The sequence below is a fragment of the Ovis canadensis genome, chromosome 18, assembly GCF_042477335.2.
Source record: "Ovis canadensis isolate MfBH-ARS-UI-01 breed Bighorn chromosome 18, ARS-UI_OviCan_v2, whole genome shotgun sequence".
NCBI lineage: Eukaryota > Metazoa > Chordata > Mammalia > Artiodactyla > Bovidae > Ovis > Ovis canadensis.
Genome location: NC_091262.1, coordinates 28,406,021 through 28,426,155, shown reverse-complemented (window position 1 = coordinate 28,426,155; position 20,135 = coordinate 28,406,021). Strand labels below are relative to the sequence as shown.

The 20,135-nt window shown below is 45.6% G+C and overlaps 1 protein-coding gene across 3 annotated transcripts in view; it reads left to right on the top strand.

The window, feature by feature from the left end:
- SV2B (synaptic vesicle glycoprotein 2B) overlaps positions 1-20,135 on the top strand; it is a 97,167-nt gene that overhangs the window by 29,470 nt on the left and 47,562 nt on the right. The window contains exons 2-5 of one of the 3 annotated variants that reach the window (XM_069559261.1): positions 8,848-9,028; positions 9,495-9,646; positions 17,860-17,993; positions 19,762-19,851. In XM_069559261.1, the coding sequence (XP_069415362.1) occupies positions 8,848-9,028; positions 9,495-9,646; positions 17,860-17,993; positions 19,762-19,851 (557 nt within the window). Of the gene's footprint in view, positions 1-8,847; positions 9,029-9,494; positions 9,647-13,131; positions 13,257-17,859; positions 17,994-19,761; positions 19,852-20,135 lie in introns of those variants that run through there. The other 2 variants (XM_069559263.1, XM_069559262.1) reach the window with 2 other exon arrangements.

The following is a 20,135-nucleotide window of genomic DNA, read 5'->3' as shown; positions in this document are numbered from 1 at the left end:
AAAAAGATTTTTGGTCACTCTTTGTAGCACAGGGGAATGTTAGTTCCCTGACCAGGGATGAAGCCCCCACCCCCTGCATTGGAAGCATGGGGTCTTAACCTCTGGACCGCCAGGGAAGTCCCAGCACAAACCTAGCTTTTAAAAATTCCAGTTATAAGATGCTTACAAAAGACATATCTAAAGCAAAACAGTATAGAAAAGTTAAGAGAATTCAAAAGTCACTTGGCTTTACCCAAATAATTTTAAAATGTATGTCCACACAAAAACCCACCTACTGAAGCTTATAGCAACTTTATTCATAATTGCTCATACTTGGAAGCAACAAAGATCTCCTTCAGTAGGTGAATGGATAGACCAACAGTGGTATAGCCATACAATGGGATATTATTCTTTGCTTTGGGTTTGTTTTTATAATCTGACAATCTTCTTCCCGAGAAATCCACAGAATTTCATCTTTCTCTTTTTATATTTTTTACAAACAAATGGGAAGGCAGCTTGGAGAGTGCATGCTCAGCTGACTGTTAGTAATCCTGTGGACTGTAGCCTGCCAGGCTCCTCTGTCCATGGGTTTTCCCAGGCAAGAATACTGGAGCGGGTTGCCATTTACTTCTCCAGGGGATCTTCCTGATCCAGGGATCGAACCTGTATTTCCTGCATCTCCCACATTGACGGGAGGTTCTTTACCACGGTGCCACCTGGGAAGCCCAGCCTGGAGGTTAGCTACTTCAGTAATTGGTTTGCAGATGTGGTGGTCAGGCCCTTGGAGGGTGAGAGGATATCTCTCAAATTATGCAACCAGTGAACAAGGTCTTTGGTTTCCGGGGACCAGGATTCCATCGCTACCCCTCCCTGTCTTTCCTTGAGGGTGGGTGTACACTAGCCTCTCACTACTCAGAGTGTGGTCCATGGATCAGCAGCACCAGTCTTGCTAGAAAGGCAAAATCTCAAGCCGCAACTCAGACCTATTGTACTGAGAATCAGAATCTGATATTAAGAAGATCCCTCTGTGATTTGTGTGCACAGTGAAATTGGAGAAGTTCTGAAGATAGCTTTATTGAAGTAAGAGAAAAAGAGAACTTCTTTTGGACTCTGGTGTTTTTCTCTGGGGTGGGGCCAGGGTATGGGGTGTATGCATGCGTGCTAAGTCACTGCAGTCATATCTGACTCTGTGCGACCCTATGGACAGCAGGCCACCAGGCTCCTCTGTCCGCGGAATTCTCTAGGCAAGAGTACTATAGTGGATTGCCAGCTCCTTCTCCAGGGGTGTATAGATGGGTTCTTACCAAATGTCCTGACCATTCGTCTGATTCTTGTCTCCCCTTCTAAACTTGTAGGCCCACAGGCATGTAGACAGCACACGTGCATGCGATCATACGTGTGTGTGCATGTTCTGTCTCTCGCACACACGTACACCCTCTGCGCCATTCATGAGCTGGCCTCGGTCCTCACCAGCCCCAGTTCCTCGAATGTCCCACGTGTACTGCATTCTGTTCACACGGAACTCCTTGCAGGTAGTTGTCCACTCACATCAGGGGCTGTTTCTGCCTCCCTGTCTTTGCACCTGCTGTCTGCTCCCACCTGTGATATATCCCATCACCAAGGTGGAACCCTGACTATTTTTTTTTTAAATCTGAAATTCAAATTTATCTTATTTTTTAAATTAATTGTTTGCTCAGCCATGTCTGACTTTTTGTGCGCCCATGGACTGTAGTCCGCCAGACTCCTCTGTCCATGGGATTCTCCAGACAAGAATACTGGAGTTGGTTGTCACTCCCTTCTCAAAGGGATCTTCGTGACCCAGGGATCAAACCCGGGTCTCCTGTCTAGTGGCCAGTGTTGAGTCCGTGTTTGCTGTTTTGCTGCTGTTATAGGATGCATTAGGCTTCTTAAGTGTGTTGAGTACTTCAGATTGGTTCAGTTCAGTCACTTAGTCATGTCTGACTCTTTGCGACCCCATGGACTGCAGCACACCAGGCTTCGCTGTCCATCACCAACTCCTGGAGCTTGTTCAAACTCATGTCCATTGAGTCAGTTATGCCATCCAACCATCTCATCCTCTGTCCTCCCCTTCTCCTCCAGCCTTCAATCTTTCCCAGCAACAGGGTCTTTTCCAATGAGTTGGTTCTTCGCATCAGGTGGCCAAAGTAATGAAGCTTCTGCTTCAGCATCAGTCCTTCCAATGAATATTCAAGATTGATTTCCTTTAGAATGGACTGGTTAGCTCCTTGCAGTCCAAGGGACTCTTAAGAGTCTTCTCCAACACCACAGATCAAAAGCATCAATTCTTTGGTGCTCAGCTTTCTTTATAGTCCAACTCTCACATTCATACATGACTACTGGAAAAACCATAGTTTTGACTAGATGGACTTTTGTTGGCAAAGTAATATCTCTGCTTTTTAATATGCTGTCGAGGTTTGTCATAGCTTTTCTTTCAAGGAGCAAGCGTCTTTTAATTTCATGGCTGCAGTCACCATCTGCAGTGATTTTGGAGCCCAAAACAACAAGTCTGTCACTGTTTTCATTGTTTCCCCATCTGTTTGCCATGAAGTGATGGGGCCAGATTCCATGATCTTCGTTTTCTGAATGTTGAACTTTAAGCCGTTTTTCACTCTACTCTTTTACTTTCATCAAGAGGCTCTTTAGATCTTCTGTACTTTAGTTTCTGCTACAAGGGTGGTGTCATCTGCATATGTGAGGTTATTGATATTTCTCCTGGCAATCTTGATTCCCACTTGTGCTTCATCCAGTCCAGCATTTCTCAAGATATACTCTGCATATAAGTTAAATAAGCAGGGTGACAATATACAGCCCTGATGTACTTCTTTCCTTATTTGGAACCAGTTTGTTATTCCATGTCCAGTTCTAACTTGCTTCTTGACCTGCATACAGATTTCTCAGGAGGCAGGTTAGGTGGTCTGGTATTCCTGTCTCTTTAAGAATTTCCCACAGTTTGTTGTGATCCACACAGTCAAAGGCTTTGGCATAGTCAATAAAGCAGAAATAGATGTTTTTCTGGAACTTTCTTGCTTCTTCGATGATCCAGAGGATGTTGGCAATTTGATCTCTGGTTCCTCTACCTTTTCTAAATCCATTTTGAACATCTGAAAGTTCACAGTTTACATACTGTTGACGCCTGGCTTGGAGAATTTTAAGCATTACTTTGCTAGCGTGTGAGATGAGTGCATTTGTGCAGTAGTTTGAACATTCTTTGGCATTGCCTTTCTTTGGGATTGGAATGAAAACTGACCTTTTCCAGTCCCATGGCCACTGCTGAGTTTTCCAAATTTGCTGGCATATTGAGTGCAGCACTTTCACAGCATCATCTTTTAGGATTTAAAAGAGCTCAGCTGGAATTCCATCACCTCCACTAGCTTTGTTCGTAGTAATGTTTCCTGAGGCCCACTTGACTTCACATTCCAGGATGTCTGGCTCTAGGTGAGTGATCACACCATTGTGGTTATCTGGGTCATGAAGATCTTTTTTGTATAGTTCTGTGTATTCTTGCCACCTCTTCTTAATATCTTCTGGTTCTGTTAGGTCCATATCGTTTCTGTCCTTTATTGTGACTGTCTTTGCATGAAATGTTCCCTTGATATCTCTAATTTTCTTGAAGATATCTCTAGTCTCTCCCATTCTATTGTTTCCCTCTATTTCTTTGCATTGATCACTGAGGAAAGCTTTCTTATCTCTCCTTGCTATTCTTTGGAACTCTGCATACAAATAGGTATATCTTTCCTTTTCTCCTTTGCCTTTAGCTTCTCTTCTTTTCTCAGCTATTTGTAAAGCCTCCTCAGACAACCATTTTGCCTTTTTGCATTTCTTTTTCTTAGGGATGGTCTTGATCACTGCCTCTTGAACAATGTCACGAACCTCCGTCCATAGTTCTTCAGGCACTCTGTCTATCAGATTTAGTCCCTTAAAGCTATTTGTCACTTCTGCTGTATAATCATAAGGGATTTGATTTAGGTCATACCTGAATGGTCCAGTGGTTTTCCCTTCTTTCTTCAATCTAAGTCTGAATTTGGCAACAAGGAGTTCATGATCTGAGCCACAGTCAGCTCCTTATTTTTGCTGACTATATAGAGCTTCTCCATCTTTGGCTGCAAAGAATATAGTCAATCTGATTTCAGTGTTGACCATCTGGTGATGTTCATGTGTAGAGTCTTCTTTTATGCTGTTGGAAGAGGGTCTTTGCTATGACCAGTGTGTTCTCCTGGCAAAACTATGTTAGCCTTTGACGTGCTTCGTTTTGTACTCCAAGGCCAAATTTGCCTGGTACTCCAGGTAGCTCTTGACTTTCTACTTTTGTATTCCAGGCCCCTATAAGGAAGAGGACATCTTTTTTGGGGTGTTAGTTTTAGAAGGTCTTGCAGATCTTCAGAGAACTGTTCAACTTCAGCTTCTTCAGCATTACTGGTCGAAGTATATACTTGCTACCCCATTATCTATTCCTGTATGACTCAGTGGCTTAAAGCCACTGTATCATCTGCTTTGCTCATGGAGCTGTATTTTGGGTGGGAATTCCCTCCTCCTCCCTTCCTTTATTCCCCTAAATATCTATTTGTTTATTTGACTGTGTCTGGTCTTAGTTGCAGCACGTGGGATATTCACTGAGGCTCATGGACCTTCTAGCTCGACTCACAGGCTTAGTTGCTTGGGCCATGTGCTATCTGAGTTCCCTGACTGGGGATCAAACCTGTGTCTCCTGCATTGCAAGGTAGATTCTTAACCACTGGACAATCAGGGATTCTAAACCACTGGACCCCCTTCCTCCCTTTCAATATCTCTTTCTTTATTCCAAATGTTTACTAACCAGGTATCACGAGACCAACACAAGTCATTTGTTGGCTGAATGCGATGGTGGAAATTCTAGGCAGTTGTTGTTCAGTGGCTTAGTCATGTCCTCTTTGCAACCCCACGGACTGCAGCACACCAGGCTCCCCTGTCCTTCACTACCTCCCGGAGTTTGCTCAAACTCATCATGTCCACTTGATTAGGTGATGCCATCCAGCCATCTCCCCCTTTGCCACCCCCGTCTTCTCCTGCCCACAGTCTTTCCCAGCATCTAGGCAGGGAGCCGCACTAAAATGAGGCAAGCCAAACTTGGAAGCTGCACGTACCTACCTGGCGAAAATAGTTCCCTCTCTGCTCTGGTCTAGAAGCCTGAATTACCAAGCATAAGGAATGATGTAAAAAACTCCCTTGTCAACTGGGCTGGTGGTGACCTCCCAGGGGCCTGTCTGGGAGGGGAGAAAGGGCAGGGCATCTCATATGTGGGGCTCTGGCCATGGGTGTCCTGGGGGAGGCCTGGTCGGGCAGGGGCAGAGTTTGGGACTTATCTGATTGGTTAGGGCATCAGATGCTGGTAGGAAGCTAGCATGGACCAGGCACCAAGCCAGTCTTGCAGACTAGTACGCCTGATGAGAGTAACAGGAAAGATCCAGCCCGACCCAGGCACAGAATCCAATTCCTTCTTTTTAAAAATATTTATTTGCTTTTATTTTGCTCATTTTTGGCTGTGCTGGGTCTTCATTTTTGGCTGTGCTGGGTCTTCATTGCTGGGCACGGGCTTTGTCTACTTGTAGCGAGGGAGGGCTACTCTCTATTGAGGTGCGTGGGCTTCTCACCACGGTGGCTTCTCTCGTTGGGGAGCATAGCCTCTAGGCAGGCAGGTCAGTAGTTGCTGCACACAGGCTTAATTGCCCTGAAGCATGTGGGATCTTCCCAGACCAGAGATCCAGCCAGTGTCCCCTGCATTGCACGGTGGATTCTTGGCCACTGGACCACCAGGGAAGCCCCCAATTCATTCTTGATGGAGACGGGTCATGGCCGCAGAAGATGGTTTTAAGACACCTTCATCAATGAGTAAGGCATTGAGACATAACACTCAATAGGTAAGAGCTGGGCAAGATTAAGTCTGCCAGGAGCCAGATGCTGAAAGCCCTTGGCCGGTCAGGGCTGAATCAGGCAGACAAACTCAGAGTCTAGTGGGAACACTAACCAGACATCATTACAATACAGCATGACCCAGGCCTGAGCTGGGTTTGCAAGTCTTGGCTCATTTTCTCAAACACAAATGTCAATGACCTAATAAAGTGGGAGATTGCTCACTATATTTTCTAAGCTGTGGGCTGGGAAACTGGTAAAATAGTAGTGGAGAAAAACCTTGGGCCCAGGAGCATAGGTACAGCAATTTCCCCTAGACATCCCCACATCTGACTCACTGCAGGTCTTTGCCCAAATGTCCCAGTTCCCCGAGGGATGTCTGAACCATTTTGTTTGGAAATGTCACCTTCCACTCTGATTCTCCCTGTCTCTGCCTCTGTGTTATTTTTCTTTGTATCACTTTCAGCAACCCACTTACTGTATATTTCACTCACTTGCTTATCATCTCTTTTCCCAACTAGAAGGTAAGTGCCACGAAGGCAGGGATTTTCATGCGTTTGTCTCCTGCTGTATTCCCAGTAATGGAAACATGGGCTAAGTCACTTCAGTCGTGTCCGACTCTTTGTGACCCCATGGACTGTAGCCTGCCAGGCTCCTCTGTCCATGGGATTTCCCAGGCAAGAATACTGGAGTGGGTTGCCATGCCCTCCTCCAGGGGATCTTCTTGACCAGGGACCGAACCTGAGTTTCTTATTTTTTTGCATTGACAGGTGGGTTCTTTACCACTAGCATCACCAAATAGTACTTAACTAATAACAGGCATTGAATGAATGTTTGTAGACTCATGGACATGTTTCCTGGATTAATGTCACATATGGAAGGGAAAAAGGAAAGGGCTTATTTCGTGGCTTTGAGTTGTGTAGAGGTGAAAAGTGATGAGGCGTGTGAGTGAAGGAAGTCTTAGTTAGTGAAAACCACTGACGGCACCAAAGTTATCTTCTTTTCATCTCATAAAATAAAATAATAAAAGAAGGAAACCTGTCACCGGGAAGATAAGGCAGAGCGTAGTTCCACTGATCCTTTTGGGGACCTCCCTGCAAGTTGATTAAACAGCTAATGAAGATTTTGGCTGTACATGGGCCCCTCCCAGCACACATCTGCCTAAATAAAGCATCACGGGTCAGGAGAAGCTTCCTGAAAGATAAATCATTTTCTTCATCTGATTTACAGTCAAGGTTGAGCAAAAGGACACTTACCTAATTTGTATTCAGGATTTCCACTGTATGAAAGACGTTCTCCAAAATTTCCTTCTTGGGTTTAGTATATAACGTATCAATATATTTTTTATTTTTTTTACTTTATTTTACTTTACAATACTGTATTGGTTTTGCCCTACATTGACATGAATCCACCACGGGTGTACATGCGATCCCAAACATGAACCCCCCTCCCACCTCCCTCCCCACAACATCCCTCTGGGTCATCCCCGTGCACCAGCACCAAGCATGCTGTATCCTGCATCGGACATAGACTGGTGATTCAATTCTTACATGATAGTATACATGTTTCAATGCCATTCTCCCACATCATCCCACCCTCTCCCTCTCCCTCTGAGTCCAAAAGTCCGCTATACGCATCATGGAAACAACCTAGATGTCCATCAGCAGATGAATGGATAGGAAAGCTGTGGTACATATACACAATGGAGTATTACTCAGCCGTTAAAAAGAATACATTCGAATCAGTTCTGTTGAGATGGATGAAACTGGAGCCGATTATACAGAGTGAAGTAAGCCAGAAAGAAAAACACCAATACAGTATACTAACACATATATATGGAATTTAGAAAGATGGCAGTGATGACCCTGTATGCAAGACAGCCAAAAAGACACAGATATAACGTATCACTATATTCTTAAGTCATTCATAAATAGTAAGTATTCAGTTTTTAGTTGGAAAGAATTATCTGTGTGCTTCTAGAGATCTGCCACCCCTCTGAGGATGCTGGTTTTACTGGAATTCCTTAAATGTGTCTACAACAGTGTATTTATATTACTATATCTTAAGGTAACTGATGGGGCTTCCTCAGTGGCTCAGTGGTAAAGAATCCACCTGCCAATGCAGGAGACCTGGGTTCGATTCCTGGGTGGGGAAAATCCCCTGGAGGAGGAAATGGCAAACCACTCCAGTATCCTTGCCTGGAGGATCCCATGGACAGAGGAGTCTGACGGGCTACAGTTCATATGGTCACAAAGAGTCAGACATGACTGAGGGACTAAACCACCACCAGGGTAACTGATTGTATTACAAGCATGTAGTAGTTACACCTGTTGGAGAAAGGATAGCACATGGCTGCTCTCTTCTACATTCTCCTGATAAATCTCAACATTTAAAGTAATTACAGTCCAATAAAAAAGGAAATCTGAACATTGGTTGTGGCTTGGAAAAGGCCCTTCTTGGGTGTTTAATAAAATGAACTGTCTTGTTGGTAGTCGCTCTTATCACTCTTGTCTTGTCTTTGCCCTCCCGATGGTCCCCATACCTGCCTCACCACACTTTTTCCTGGGAAATTTGTCTTTAAGCATAACCCCGCAGGTAAGGACATTTGAGGCACTGCCACTTTTTTGTTTAAAAATAAAAATGACAGAATTTCCTTCAGCTGCACATTACGCATTTCAAAGAAAGGTACGTCAAACCCAGTTCTGGTTGATCTATTTTAGCACGTGTACATATGTGTCAACCTGGTGAGGCTGTTATTTTCTGAATAGCGTTCCTCAGAAGTCGCGTTTGTCCAACATGTCTAATTTGCCGCCGACATCTGTCACACTCCACCTTTTATGTCTGTGACACAGAATTTCTAGGATGCATTAAGATGGGCATCAGGTTTTCTAAAACATCGTATGGTCTCTAATCTCTTGTCTCCTCCCTCCACCCTCCCTTCTCTCTTTCTCTTTCTCACAGGGCTGATAGTCTACCTAGGAATGATGGGGGGCGCCTTCGTCCTGGGGGGCCTGGCTGATAAGCTGGGGAGGAAGCGAGTCCTCAGCATCTCCCTGGCCATCAACGCTTCCTTTGCCTCCCTCTCCTCCTTCGTACAGGGATATGGAGCTTTCCTCTTCTGCAGACTCATCTCAGGCATAGGGTACGTAATCACAGAGGTTCAGCCGGCCCCTCCTGCCCACAGACCAGCGGTCCGTCCATCCTGGTACCTTGCCTCCGAGTGGTTCTCCAGAAAACCTTGAACTGAATTCTGCTTTTTAATTTTTGGCTGTATCTCACGGCATGTGGTGCCTCAGTTCCCCAACCAGGAGTTGAACCCACGCCTCCTGCAGTGGAAGGCAGAGTCTTAACCACTGGACCACCAGGGAAGTTCCTGAATTTTGTGTGACTTCCAAGATACTGTGTTAAGGTTGAATCTTAGAAAGGGGAAAGGTTGCAAAGTCAGTGTGTAAGGTCAAAAGAACCTAACGCTGCCTTAGGCTGGTCTTTTGAATTTACTGGGTTGTTTCACCACTTGGCCCAAGGGTGGGACAAGGCAACTGGGTTCCTGGTCTGACTGTGTTTAGTGCCTGACTTGGTTCTGCCTTTCTGGCGTTTTCTCTCTGCAGTATTGGGGGTGCTCTGCCCATCGTGTTCGCCTATTTTTCTGAATTCTTGTCCCGGGAGAAGCGAGGGGAGCATCTCAGTTGGCTGGGCATCTTCTGGATGGCTGGTGGCATCTATGCATCTGCCATGGCCTGGAGCATCATCCCGCACTACGGTGAGTGCAGAAAGCTTCAAAGGGCCGGGGGGCCTTTGTTCCCAGACACCTGCATCCGAACAGCGTTTCCTGTCCTCAGCCTTGATCCCACACTCTCATACACAGTTCCTGAGTACAACCTTGATCTTTCTAAAGAACTTCCAGCGCTGGAACACATTGCTAATTTCAGTACACATCTGTCTGGAAATAATACAGTCTACCCTCCCTCTCTCCCCGACTCCTTCTCTACTTTCCTCTCTTTTATTTGAAGGGATTTCAGCTTTCATCTCCAGCCCTCCTCCTCACAGCAAATTAGGCTCCATTCCCTTCTCCAGGGGATCTTCCTTACCTAGAGATCGAACCTGGGTCTCCTGCATTGCAGGTGGATTCTTTATCATCTGAGCCACCCAGGAAGCCCTTTAAGGCAAACTTCATCTCCAGTTCTCCTCCTCACAATGAGTTAGGCTCAGTAACTGCTTTTTATAGATGGTGTAGCAGAGGCCAGGAAGTTGGTGACTCGGCCAGACTGATGACTTGGCCTTGGCATGACCTTGGATCCCCACGCCCCTCCTGCGCAGCGCAGTGCTCTCATGCGTTTTCCATTTTACTTCCTGCTGTCCCTCTTTTGGTTGCAGACATGGAGCAGCCCTTACAGACAGGGTCTTGGTTTCAGCCGAGACAATTTTATTATCTTGGTTAATTGCGAAAACTGGATTTTCTGGACAGAGACTTGGCAACATTAACTTCCACTATTGGATTTTATTAAGAGTAAAGTAGGGAGAAGGCAGCAGTTTTGAATTTGATTAGGCCTTTGGAGTATCCTGGGTAATGCCATTAACATCCTTCAAAATTATTTTTGGCCAACTACAGATCATGGGTGTAGGCTTTGCCATCATCTAGAATCCTGCAGACCACAGGGAAGAGGAGACAAATGCCCCTGAAGTTAACCAACACTTCTCCACCCATTCCCCTCCTTGGTGTGTGAGTGTGTGTGCGTGTGCATTTGTGTGTGCGTTTATTAAAGTTTATTTGCAATGTTGTGTTACTTTCAGGTGTGCAGGAATGTGAGTGAGTTATCCTTTTTCAGATTCTTTCCCCATATAGTTTATTACAAAATATAGGGTATGGTTCCTATGCTATATAGTAGGTCCTTGCTTCTGCTGATGCTGCTAAGTCACTTCAGTCGTGTCTGACTCCGTGCAGCCCCATAGACGGCAGCCCATCAGGCAACTCTGTCCCTGGGATTCTCCAGGCAAGAACACTGGAGTGGGTTGCCATTTCCTTCTCCAATGCATGCAAGTGAAAAGTGAAAGTAAAGTCGCTCAGTTGTGTCCAACTCCTAGTGACCCCATGGACTGCAGCCTACCAGGCTCCTCCATCCGTGGGATTTTCCAGGCGAGAGTACTGGAGCGGGCTGCCACTGCCCTCTCCCACTTTGCCCTTTGGTAACTGTTAATTTGTTTTCTGTGTCTGTTAGTCTGTTTCTGTTTTGGAAATCAGTTCATGTGTATCATTTTTAGATTCTACATATAAATGATATCATAGGATAATTGTCTCTGTCTTCACTTAGTCTGATAATCTCTGGATCCATCCATGGTGCTGCAAATGGCATTATTTTCTTTATTTTTTATGGCTCAGTAATATTCCATAGTGTGGCTTCCTTGGTGGCTCAGTGGTAAAGAATCTGCCTGCAATATAGGAGCCTCTGGAGATGATGTGGGTTTGGTCTCTGGGTGGGGAAAATACCCTGGAGGAGGGCATAACAACCCACTCCAGTATTCTTGCCTGGAGAATCCTATGGCCAGAGGAGCTTGGTGGGCTACAGTCCATAGGGTTGCAAAGAGTCAGACACAACTGGAGTGACTCAGCATGCATGCACGCAGCATTCCATAATATACATCACATGTTCTTCAGCCGTTCATCTGTCCCATGGACATTTAGGGTGCTTCCATGTCTTGGCTACTGTAAATGGTGCTGCTATGAACACTGGGGTGCATGTAGCTTTTTGAATTAGAATTTTCTGCAGATAATGCTCAGGAGTAGGATTGCAGGGTCATATGGTAATTCTATCTGTAGTTTTTTAGGGAACCTCTATACTGTTCTCCATAGGAGGATGTACCAATTTGCATCTCCACCAACAGCGTAGGAGGATTCCTTTTCCTCTTGGGAGGCTTGTTTTAAACCTGAACCTTGCTGTTGTCTGTTCTGGGCTAATGGAGGCTTCGGCGTTATCTTTTTAAGAAGAAGCAATCTTCTTGGATTGGTGTAGTTAAGGAGATGCTGAGTATATTAACCTGAGAACCTGATCAACCCTGAAATCTCAGTGGTTTAATGCCAAAGATATTTTCCCCTCCTTCAAAGCTGGCTGGTCCTTCTGATCTGTGGGCAGCTCTGCTCCTCAGTAATCTTAGGGCTCGGGTTCCTCCCAGTGTGTGCTCTCCTCTCTTCAGAATGAGTCAGGAAAACAGCGTGGGCAGTTGCATGTGGGTGCTTTTGAAGGGCAGGAGAGGAAGTGGATCACATCCTCTTTGCTCACATCCCCTTGGCCCCAAATCTGTAATGTGACTGCACACTACGGCAAAGGACACCGGGCAGTGTAACCTAGCTGTGTGCCCTGAGGCTGGAGGAAATGGCTTTGAGACCATATCCCATCAGATTTTGTATTAGAAACAGAGAAAGAAATGTGAACAGAAACAATGAAATAAAGAGTTGACGTTTTCCAGATAATTCTGTTATCATAGGCAGTTCTCCCTGGAGAAGGGCATGGCAACCCACACCAGTAGTCTTGCCTGCAGAATCCCATGGACAAAGGAGCCTGGCAGGCTACAGTCCATCAGGTCACAGGTGGACACGGCTGAGGCGCCTAAGCACCCACGCAGGCAGTTTTTCATAATTTTAGATACAAAACTGTATTATTCTCCATATTAGGCTCTGCATTCTACCCTTCCCCCAAGGCACACTTTAATTATCCAGGCTGTTGGTTACATGGGTCCAAGGAATTGCTTTTGTCCTTGCTATTAATATAATATCATTTCCCCGGGTCATTGGTCCAAATGTGTTAACAGTAAGAAATTATTTCTACATATAAATTGAACTAGGAAAATTTGCTGGGAGGGGAACAAATAGATTCTGGATAAAAGCTAAGTCAAAATAGCGGGGCTCTGTAATTTGGAACAAGTCACCCTAGCTTGTCCAGGCTTGGTTCCTTCATCTATAAAATGAAGTGAGAAAGAAGCAAAGGGAATTGACTCTAGAGATCTGATCTGTGCCAGCCTTAACAGCCCGCAGTTGTTGGGATGCAAAGCATGTCGAGAAAATTTTGGAAATGATTCTAGTACTTGAGCTGGCTTCCCTCCAAGCTGCATTGGCAATTCTAGCCCTGTTTGCAGACTGCTTTTTCTGTAAGGGGACCGCCCCCACAACCAGCCAATGAGCAAAGGTTCTTGGCTTCACTCTGATTGGATCAGCTTAGGTCATATGCTCACCTCAGCCAATCACTAAACTCCAGAGGATGCCAGATACTGAGGGTTCGTATACTTCATTCCCCGTCCCTGGCATTGGGGGTGGGGTCAGTCCCACCCAAACCACAAATCTGCAACCCAGTGGAGAAGGACTGGAAAGATTTTGTGAGGTGGGTAGCAGCCTTCAGTAGTCACTACAAACTGTGTCATTTTTCACTTCACTTTACACACTAACACGTGCCAGTGTCTGGGTGTCTGGTTTTTAAAGAAGCAATAAAATAATTCAGGTTGGGAACTTGCTGATCAAGACTGAAGGGGATGCCCATGGCAGAGGGGCCATAAGGCTGCTGGCTGATAGCAGGACTTATGCTTAAATATCCTACTCCAAATGGACGGGATATTTTCCTATTTGTATGCCTTTGTGGACTGCAAGGAGATCCAACCAGTCAACCCTAAAGGAAATCCGTCCTGAATATTCATTGGAAGGACTGATGCTGAAGCTGAAACTCCAATACTTTGGCCACTTGATGCGAAGAACTGACTCATTGGAAAAGACCCTGATGCTGGGAAAGATTGAAGGCAGGAGGAGAAGCGGGTGACAGAAAATGAGATGGTTGGATGGCATCACTGACTCGATGGACATGAGTTTGGGTAAACTCCGGGAGCTGGTGATGGACAGGGAAGCCTGGCATGCTGCAGTCCACGGGGTCACAAAGAGTCAGGCATGACTGAGTGACTGAACTGCACTGAACTGAGGCTTGTATGAAATCTGTGGCTTTTACATGCCATTTAAAAATGGCCTCTTGGATGATTAGGCTTGAAGGCTTGAAATGCACATTTACTTGAGGGCAAACCATCCTAGAAATATGGTAGACTAGAGTCACAGGGTAACAGGAGTGACTATTTATTTTAAGCCTCATTTTTACCAGGACCAGATGTTTTGTCCACAGTGAATCAGTTATTAGATGATATTTTTTAATAGACCCAAGACATTAATCCTCTAACATCGCCTCCTCTCAGCAGGGACAAATGCAAGGGTGATCCAGAAAGGAGACTGAATGTTTGTACGTAGCTTGTACAAACCATTTAATTGCTTTTGCCGGAATGAAATGATGTGAGGTCTTGGCACCAGGAATTTGGGTGATGGAGTCATTAAGAAAGAAAATTACAAAGCTCAGAATGTTTTTCTGGGAAGTCATGGGCACAGCCCTGAAAAAAGTGGCTATATTATGGAAGATTAATTCCCACTGTAGTCAGCAGCACCAGCTGTTTGTGAGATCCTAATGGAGAAAAAGTAGGGCAAGCTAAAAGATCAGTGAACAAGACAATCCATGTCTCCAGATTAGCAGTTGTTCCATATATTTGGAAGCAGTTCGCTATTTAATTTTATTTAATTTAAGGCCCCAAAGATGTGCCTAATGAAGTGCAGGTTACTAAGTCACTGTAAAAACCAGAGAGGCATGAGGGAATAATGGATTTTGGATAATTCGCACAGATTATCATTAAGAAAAAAATATCTCTCTGAGGCAGAGTACTTTCTAAACATACCTGTTTCCTGTTCTTCTTCTCTTGTTACCCACCTGAGTTGGATGGCTATGTGGTTATTTCTAATTACGCCAGAATGGTTTTTGAACATGAGCTGAGAATGTGGAAATCTTCCTATGGTTTTGTCTTCCTCTTCCAGTTGTCACTCCCAGGAGAAAGGAAAGGCTTTTTAATTAAAATTAAAATAAACAAGCAAACCCCAGTGATATGGGAAGGAGGATGGGCTGTGCCTAAAGAGGTTGGATTCTGATTGAGAAGGCTGGGTGTGTTCTGTGTATTATGTTCTGTGGCCATTGTGTAAAAGTGGCCACAGTCCCCTGTTTTTCCACCTGGGATTCTCTCTGGCCAGTCCTTCACTCTGCAAATAGAGTTAGAAATATCTGCAGAAGCAAGAGATATTAGTTAGGAGTCTCTGGCAAGTACAACAAATTGAACTGCAGTGGTAAGTAATAGACTTCAAGACATAAACTTCCCACCTCTGGAGTTAGCCATTCAGTGTATTTTTCACGTAAATGGAATAGAGATTTTACAGTGGAATAATGTTTACCCTTTGAGCTTTAGAAATCACCATATTTGTTTATAAAGTTAGGTATTTTTAAGAAATGCTATTGAGGGACTTCCCTGGTGGTCTAGTGGTTAATACTGCCTTCCAATACAGGGGGTGCAGGTTTAATCCCTGGTTGGGTAGCGAAGATCCCACATGCCTTGAGGCCAAAAATCCAAAACATAAACAACAAAATTCTGGTAAAGAATTCACGGACAGTGCACGAGACCTCAGTTTGATTCCTGGGTTGGGAAGGTCCCCTGGAGAAGGAATAGCCTTCCCCCTGCTGTATTCATGGGCTTCCCTGGTGGCTCAAATGGTGAAGAATCCGCCTGCAATGGGGGAGCCCTGGATTTGATACCTGGGTTGGGAAGATCCCCTGGAGGAGTGCATGGCAATCCCCTGCAGTATTCTTGCCTGGGGAATCCCATGGGCAGAAGAACCTGGCAGTCTACGGTCCATGGGGTCGCAAAGAGTCGGACACGACAGAATGGCTAAGCACAGCACAAAAACCAGAAGAAATATTGTAACAAGTTCACTAAAGACTTTAAGAATGGTCCCCATCAAAAAAAAAAAAAAAAAAAGGGAACCTTAAAACCAAAACCAGAAATGCTGTTGGAATTGTCTTCAGAGGTTGTTTTGAATGGCATGAGAGAAAAATAAACAGTTCTTTTGCTGATCTTTGCTGATATTCACCCATTTTACTCAACATCTTTGGCACTAAATGTCATGTAACTATTTCTAAACAAATCAAAGCTACCCTCAAAGAAGGTGAGTTATTATTGATTGCTGGGGAGGTTTCACACACAGTGAATCTGTGGGAGCACCATTAGCTGCATTCTACAGCTGTGAAAACTCACCAACACAATAACGATGTGAGAAAGCCAGGATCTGAACTCTGACCTGTGTGACTGCAGAAGTCCAGGCACTTTCCACTGTGTCACTGTTCCCTGAAAGAGGGACATTTGCTACTTATAAAGATGTTTGAAATAACGTTTTGTAGATTCTGAAGGCAATTTTCAAAAATGAGTTTTAGAAAAACTTTGAATATAATGAAAGCTGAGTTGGAGCCTAGTGACCTCTCTATTTCAATGATTATGAATTCATTTGAATGTAGAAACTCAGCTTCTTTAAAAAAAAAATTAGTGTTATGACTGACAGTGGTTTTCAAACTGTGGTCTTAAGCCCTGTGCTTTGGAACCACCCAGAGATGGTGTTGCTCTTTGACGTGGGTGAGAGTAATCCCCCATCAAAACCCTAGGTCACACAAGGCCCTGCTCGGGCTCTCCTTTGGCTCAGATGGTGAAGAATCTGCAGGAGATGCAGGTTTGATCCCTGGGTTGGGAGGATACCCTGGAGAGGGGCATGGCAGCCCACCTCAGTATTCTTACCTGGAGAATCCCACGGACAGAGGAGCCTGGCAGGCTACAGTCCATAGGGTTGCAAAGAGTCAGACAGGACCGAGGGACTAACACTTTCACTTTCCTGAAGGTCACTCTAAGACCAAGTGTCAGAGACACTCTGCTTTATTTCAATTGGAGTATAGTTGCTTTACAATGTTGTGTTAGTTTCTGCTGTGCAATGAAGTGAATCAGCCATACATATTCACATATCCCCTCCTTCTTGAGCCTCCCTCCCACCACCACCTCATCCCACCCCTCTAGGTCATCACAGAGCGCTGAGCTGAGCTCCCTCTGCGATACAGAAGCTTCCCACTAGTTATCTATTTCTGCAGATGGTGACTGCAGCCACGAAATTAAAAGACGCTTACTCCTTGGAAGCAAAGTTATGACCAATATAGATAGCATATTCAAAAGCAGGGACATCACTTGGCCAACAAAGGTCCGTCTAGTCAAGGCTATGGTTTTTCCAGTAGTCACGTATGGATGTGAGAGTTGGACTATAAAGAAAACTGAGTACCGAAGAATTGATGCTTTTGAACTGTGATATTGGAGAAGACTCTTGAGAGTCCTGTGGACTGCAAGGAGATCCGATCAGTCCATCCTAAAGGAAATCAGTCAGTCCTGAATGTTCATTGGAAGAACTGATGTTGAAGCTGAAACTCTGATACTTTGGCCACCTGATGCAAAGAGCTGACTCATTTGAAAAGAGCCCGATGCTGGGAAAGATTGAAGGCAAGAGAAGAAGGGGATGACAGAGGATGAGATGGCTAGATGGCATCACTGACTCAATGGACATGAGTTTGGGTAAACTCCGTGAGTTGGTGATGGACAGGGAGGCCAGGTGCTGCGGTCCATAGGGTCGCAGAGAGTTGGACACGACTGAGCGACTGAACTGAACTGAGCGTGTATATGTCAGTGCTCCTCTCCCAGTTCATCCACCCTCCCCTTTCCCCTCTGTGCCACTTGTCTGTCCTCTATGACTGGGTCTCTATTTCTGCCCTGTGAGCAGGCTCATTTGTACCATATTTCTAGACTGCACAAATGGGCATTAATGTACGATATCTGTTTTTCTCTTGTCTGACTTACTTCACTTGGTATGATGGACTCTAGGTCCATCAATATCAATACACATGACCCAGTTTCATTCCTTTTCATGGCTGAGTAGTAGTCCAGTATGGATCGCTAGTACTTCTTTATGCATTCATTTGTCGACAGACGTTAGGTTGCTCCCACGTCCTGGCTGTTGTAACTAGTGCTGTGTGTCTGGCTGCTTCTTCACAGGCTGGGGCTTCAGCATGGGCAGCAGCTACCACTTCCACAGCTGGAGAGTGTTTGTCATCGTCTGTGCTCTGCCCTGCACCGTGTCCCTTGTGGCCCTGAAGTTCATGCCGGAGAGCCCGAGGTTTCTGCTGGAGGTGAGTCAGTGCCCCACCCCGTGCGAGGCTTGCTGTCCCGGTCTCTTGGTCCCAGGTCGGCTTTGACCTGGCCCGTCATTAAACCCGTCGTGATGGTGGCCTGCCCAGGATGCGAGGACTGCCAGAGCTGGAGGGACAGAGCTCACAGAGTGCAGAGCAGCGGCACTGCCTCCCGAGTCTGGGTGGGGCTGGAGGGCACCCTCTTGAAGATGCTTCCGGTACCCATGCTCCCCAGAGGTCCTGATGACCTTCAGAGCTGCATGAGCGGGACTTCCCTGGCAGTCCAGTGGTCCTCTCCAACGTGCTTCCACTGCAGGAGGCACTGGTTCAATCCCCGGGCAGGGAACTAACATCCACATGGTTTGAGGCAGAAAACAAAACAAAACAAAAAATGCCCAAAACAAAAAACAAAAAGCCGCATGGAGTTTTTTCCATGTTACAGCAGTGACCTGGGTTGTCGATCTTTCTCTGCTCCCCAGCCCTTCAAGACTCTTGTCTTTGCAGGACCTCTCTCCTCCAGAAGGCTGCTCCCATAGTCCTGTGAGGTTTCCAGCTGGATGGTGGTGGTGGTGGAGGCTTGCAGCGGTCAGACGGGCAGGGCTGGTGGAAGGGCAACAGGACTCCAAGGCTCTTACAGCCCCAGTCCTCAGAGTCCACTCACTAGCTTCCTTCTGACTTTCTGCAGACTTTCCTGTTGAATGTCTTCTTTCATCCCATTGATCAGGGGCAGATGCAGCAAAAAGTTTTTTTTTTTTTTTAATCCAAGCATGTCTCAGAAGCTTTGATGTGTATTAGCTCTCTAGGACTGCTGTAACAAAGCTACACAAACTGAGTGTCTCAGAGTCACAGAAATTTGTTGTCTCCCAGACCTGTTGGCTAAAAGTGCCAAATCAAGGTGTTGGCAGGGCCACACTCCCTCAGAAGTCCTTAGGGCAGAGGTCCCCAACCCCTGGAACCTAGTGCCTGGTGATCTGAGGTGGAGCTGATGTAGTGATAACAGAAATAAAGTGCACAATAAATGAAATGCACCTGAATCCTCCCCAAACCATCCTCTGCATCCTGGTCCATGGAGAAATTGTTTTCCATGACATAGGTCCCTGGTGCCAAAATGGTTGGGGGCCACTGCCGTAGGTCAACCTTCCCTTTGCCTCTTCCAGCTTCTGGGTGGGTTGCTTACATTTAGGGTGGTCCTTGGCTTGCAGCTCTTTCACTCCAATCTGTCTTTGTCACCACAAAGTATTGTCTCTGAGTGCCTCTAGGTCTTCACTTGGGCTTCTTCTTATAAGGACACCAATCCTGTTGGATTAGGGGTCCATCCTACCCCAGTATGACCTCATCTTAATTACATCTGCAGCAACCCTACTTCCAAATAAAGTCACCTTCTGGGGGCACTGAGGGCTAGAACTCCAACGTATGGAAGTGGTGTGGGGGACACAATTGAACCTGTTATATGTTGGGTCTTGGCTTTAATCGTCCAGAGAGGATCACGGCTCCCACCTGCAGTCTCTTCAGCCTAAAAACTACAAGTGGTTACTCACAGCCTATGATGATAATAATAGCCAGCATTTACACCCCGAAGGCACAGCCTGATTACCCTTCCAGGATGGGCTGCGACAGAAGTTTGTCCTGGTTTTTCACAAGCCACAGATTGTAACATATCCATGGCCAACGGCCTAAGACGTGGGCATCAGCACCCTGTTGTCTCTGTTGGGTTTTCCACCTCTAATTAGCAAAGGATTGTTCATGTCTCTCTCCTTGGTTTTACCAGATGGGCAAACACGACGAAGCCTGGATGATTCTCAAACACGTGCACGACACCAACATGAGGGCCAAGGGGGCCCCGGAGAAGGTGTTCACGGTGAGTGTGTGGTCACCTGTGCCAGCCGGAGGGGGCCTCTCCTCTTCACTGTTTTGGTTTGCTAAAAAATAATTTTACTGCATAAGCACATCACGGAAAATTTGTCAAAAAGGAAATAAAGCCCTGGATATTCTGCATCATATTACTACATCATAATTATTTTTTGTATTTGATGGATTCCTTCTTGGTACCACTAATTGCTCAAAAATAGCAAAGGAAAAAACTAGCTGTATTCGTATGGAGATAGCCAGATGTACCTATATTTACATATAAATATATATGAT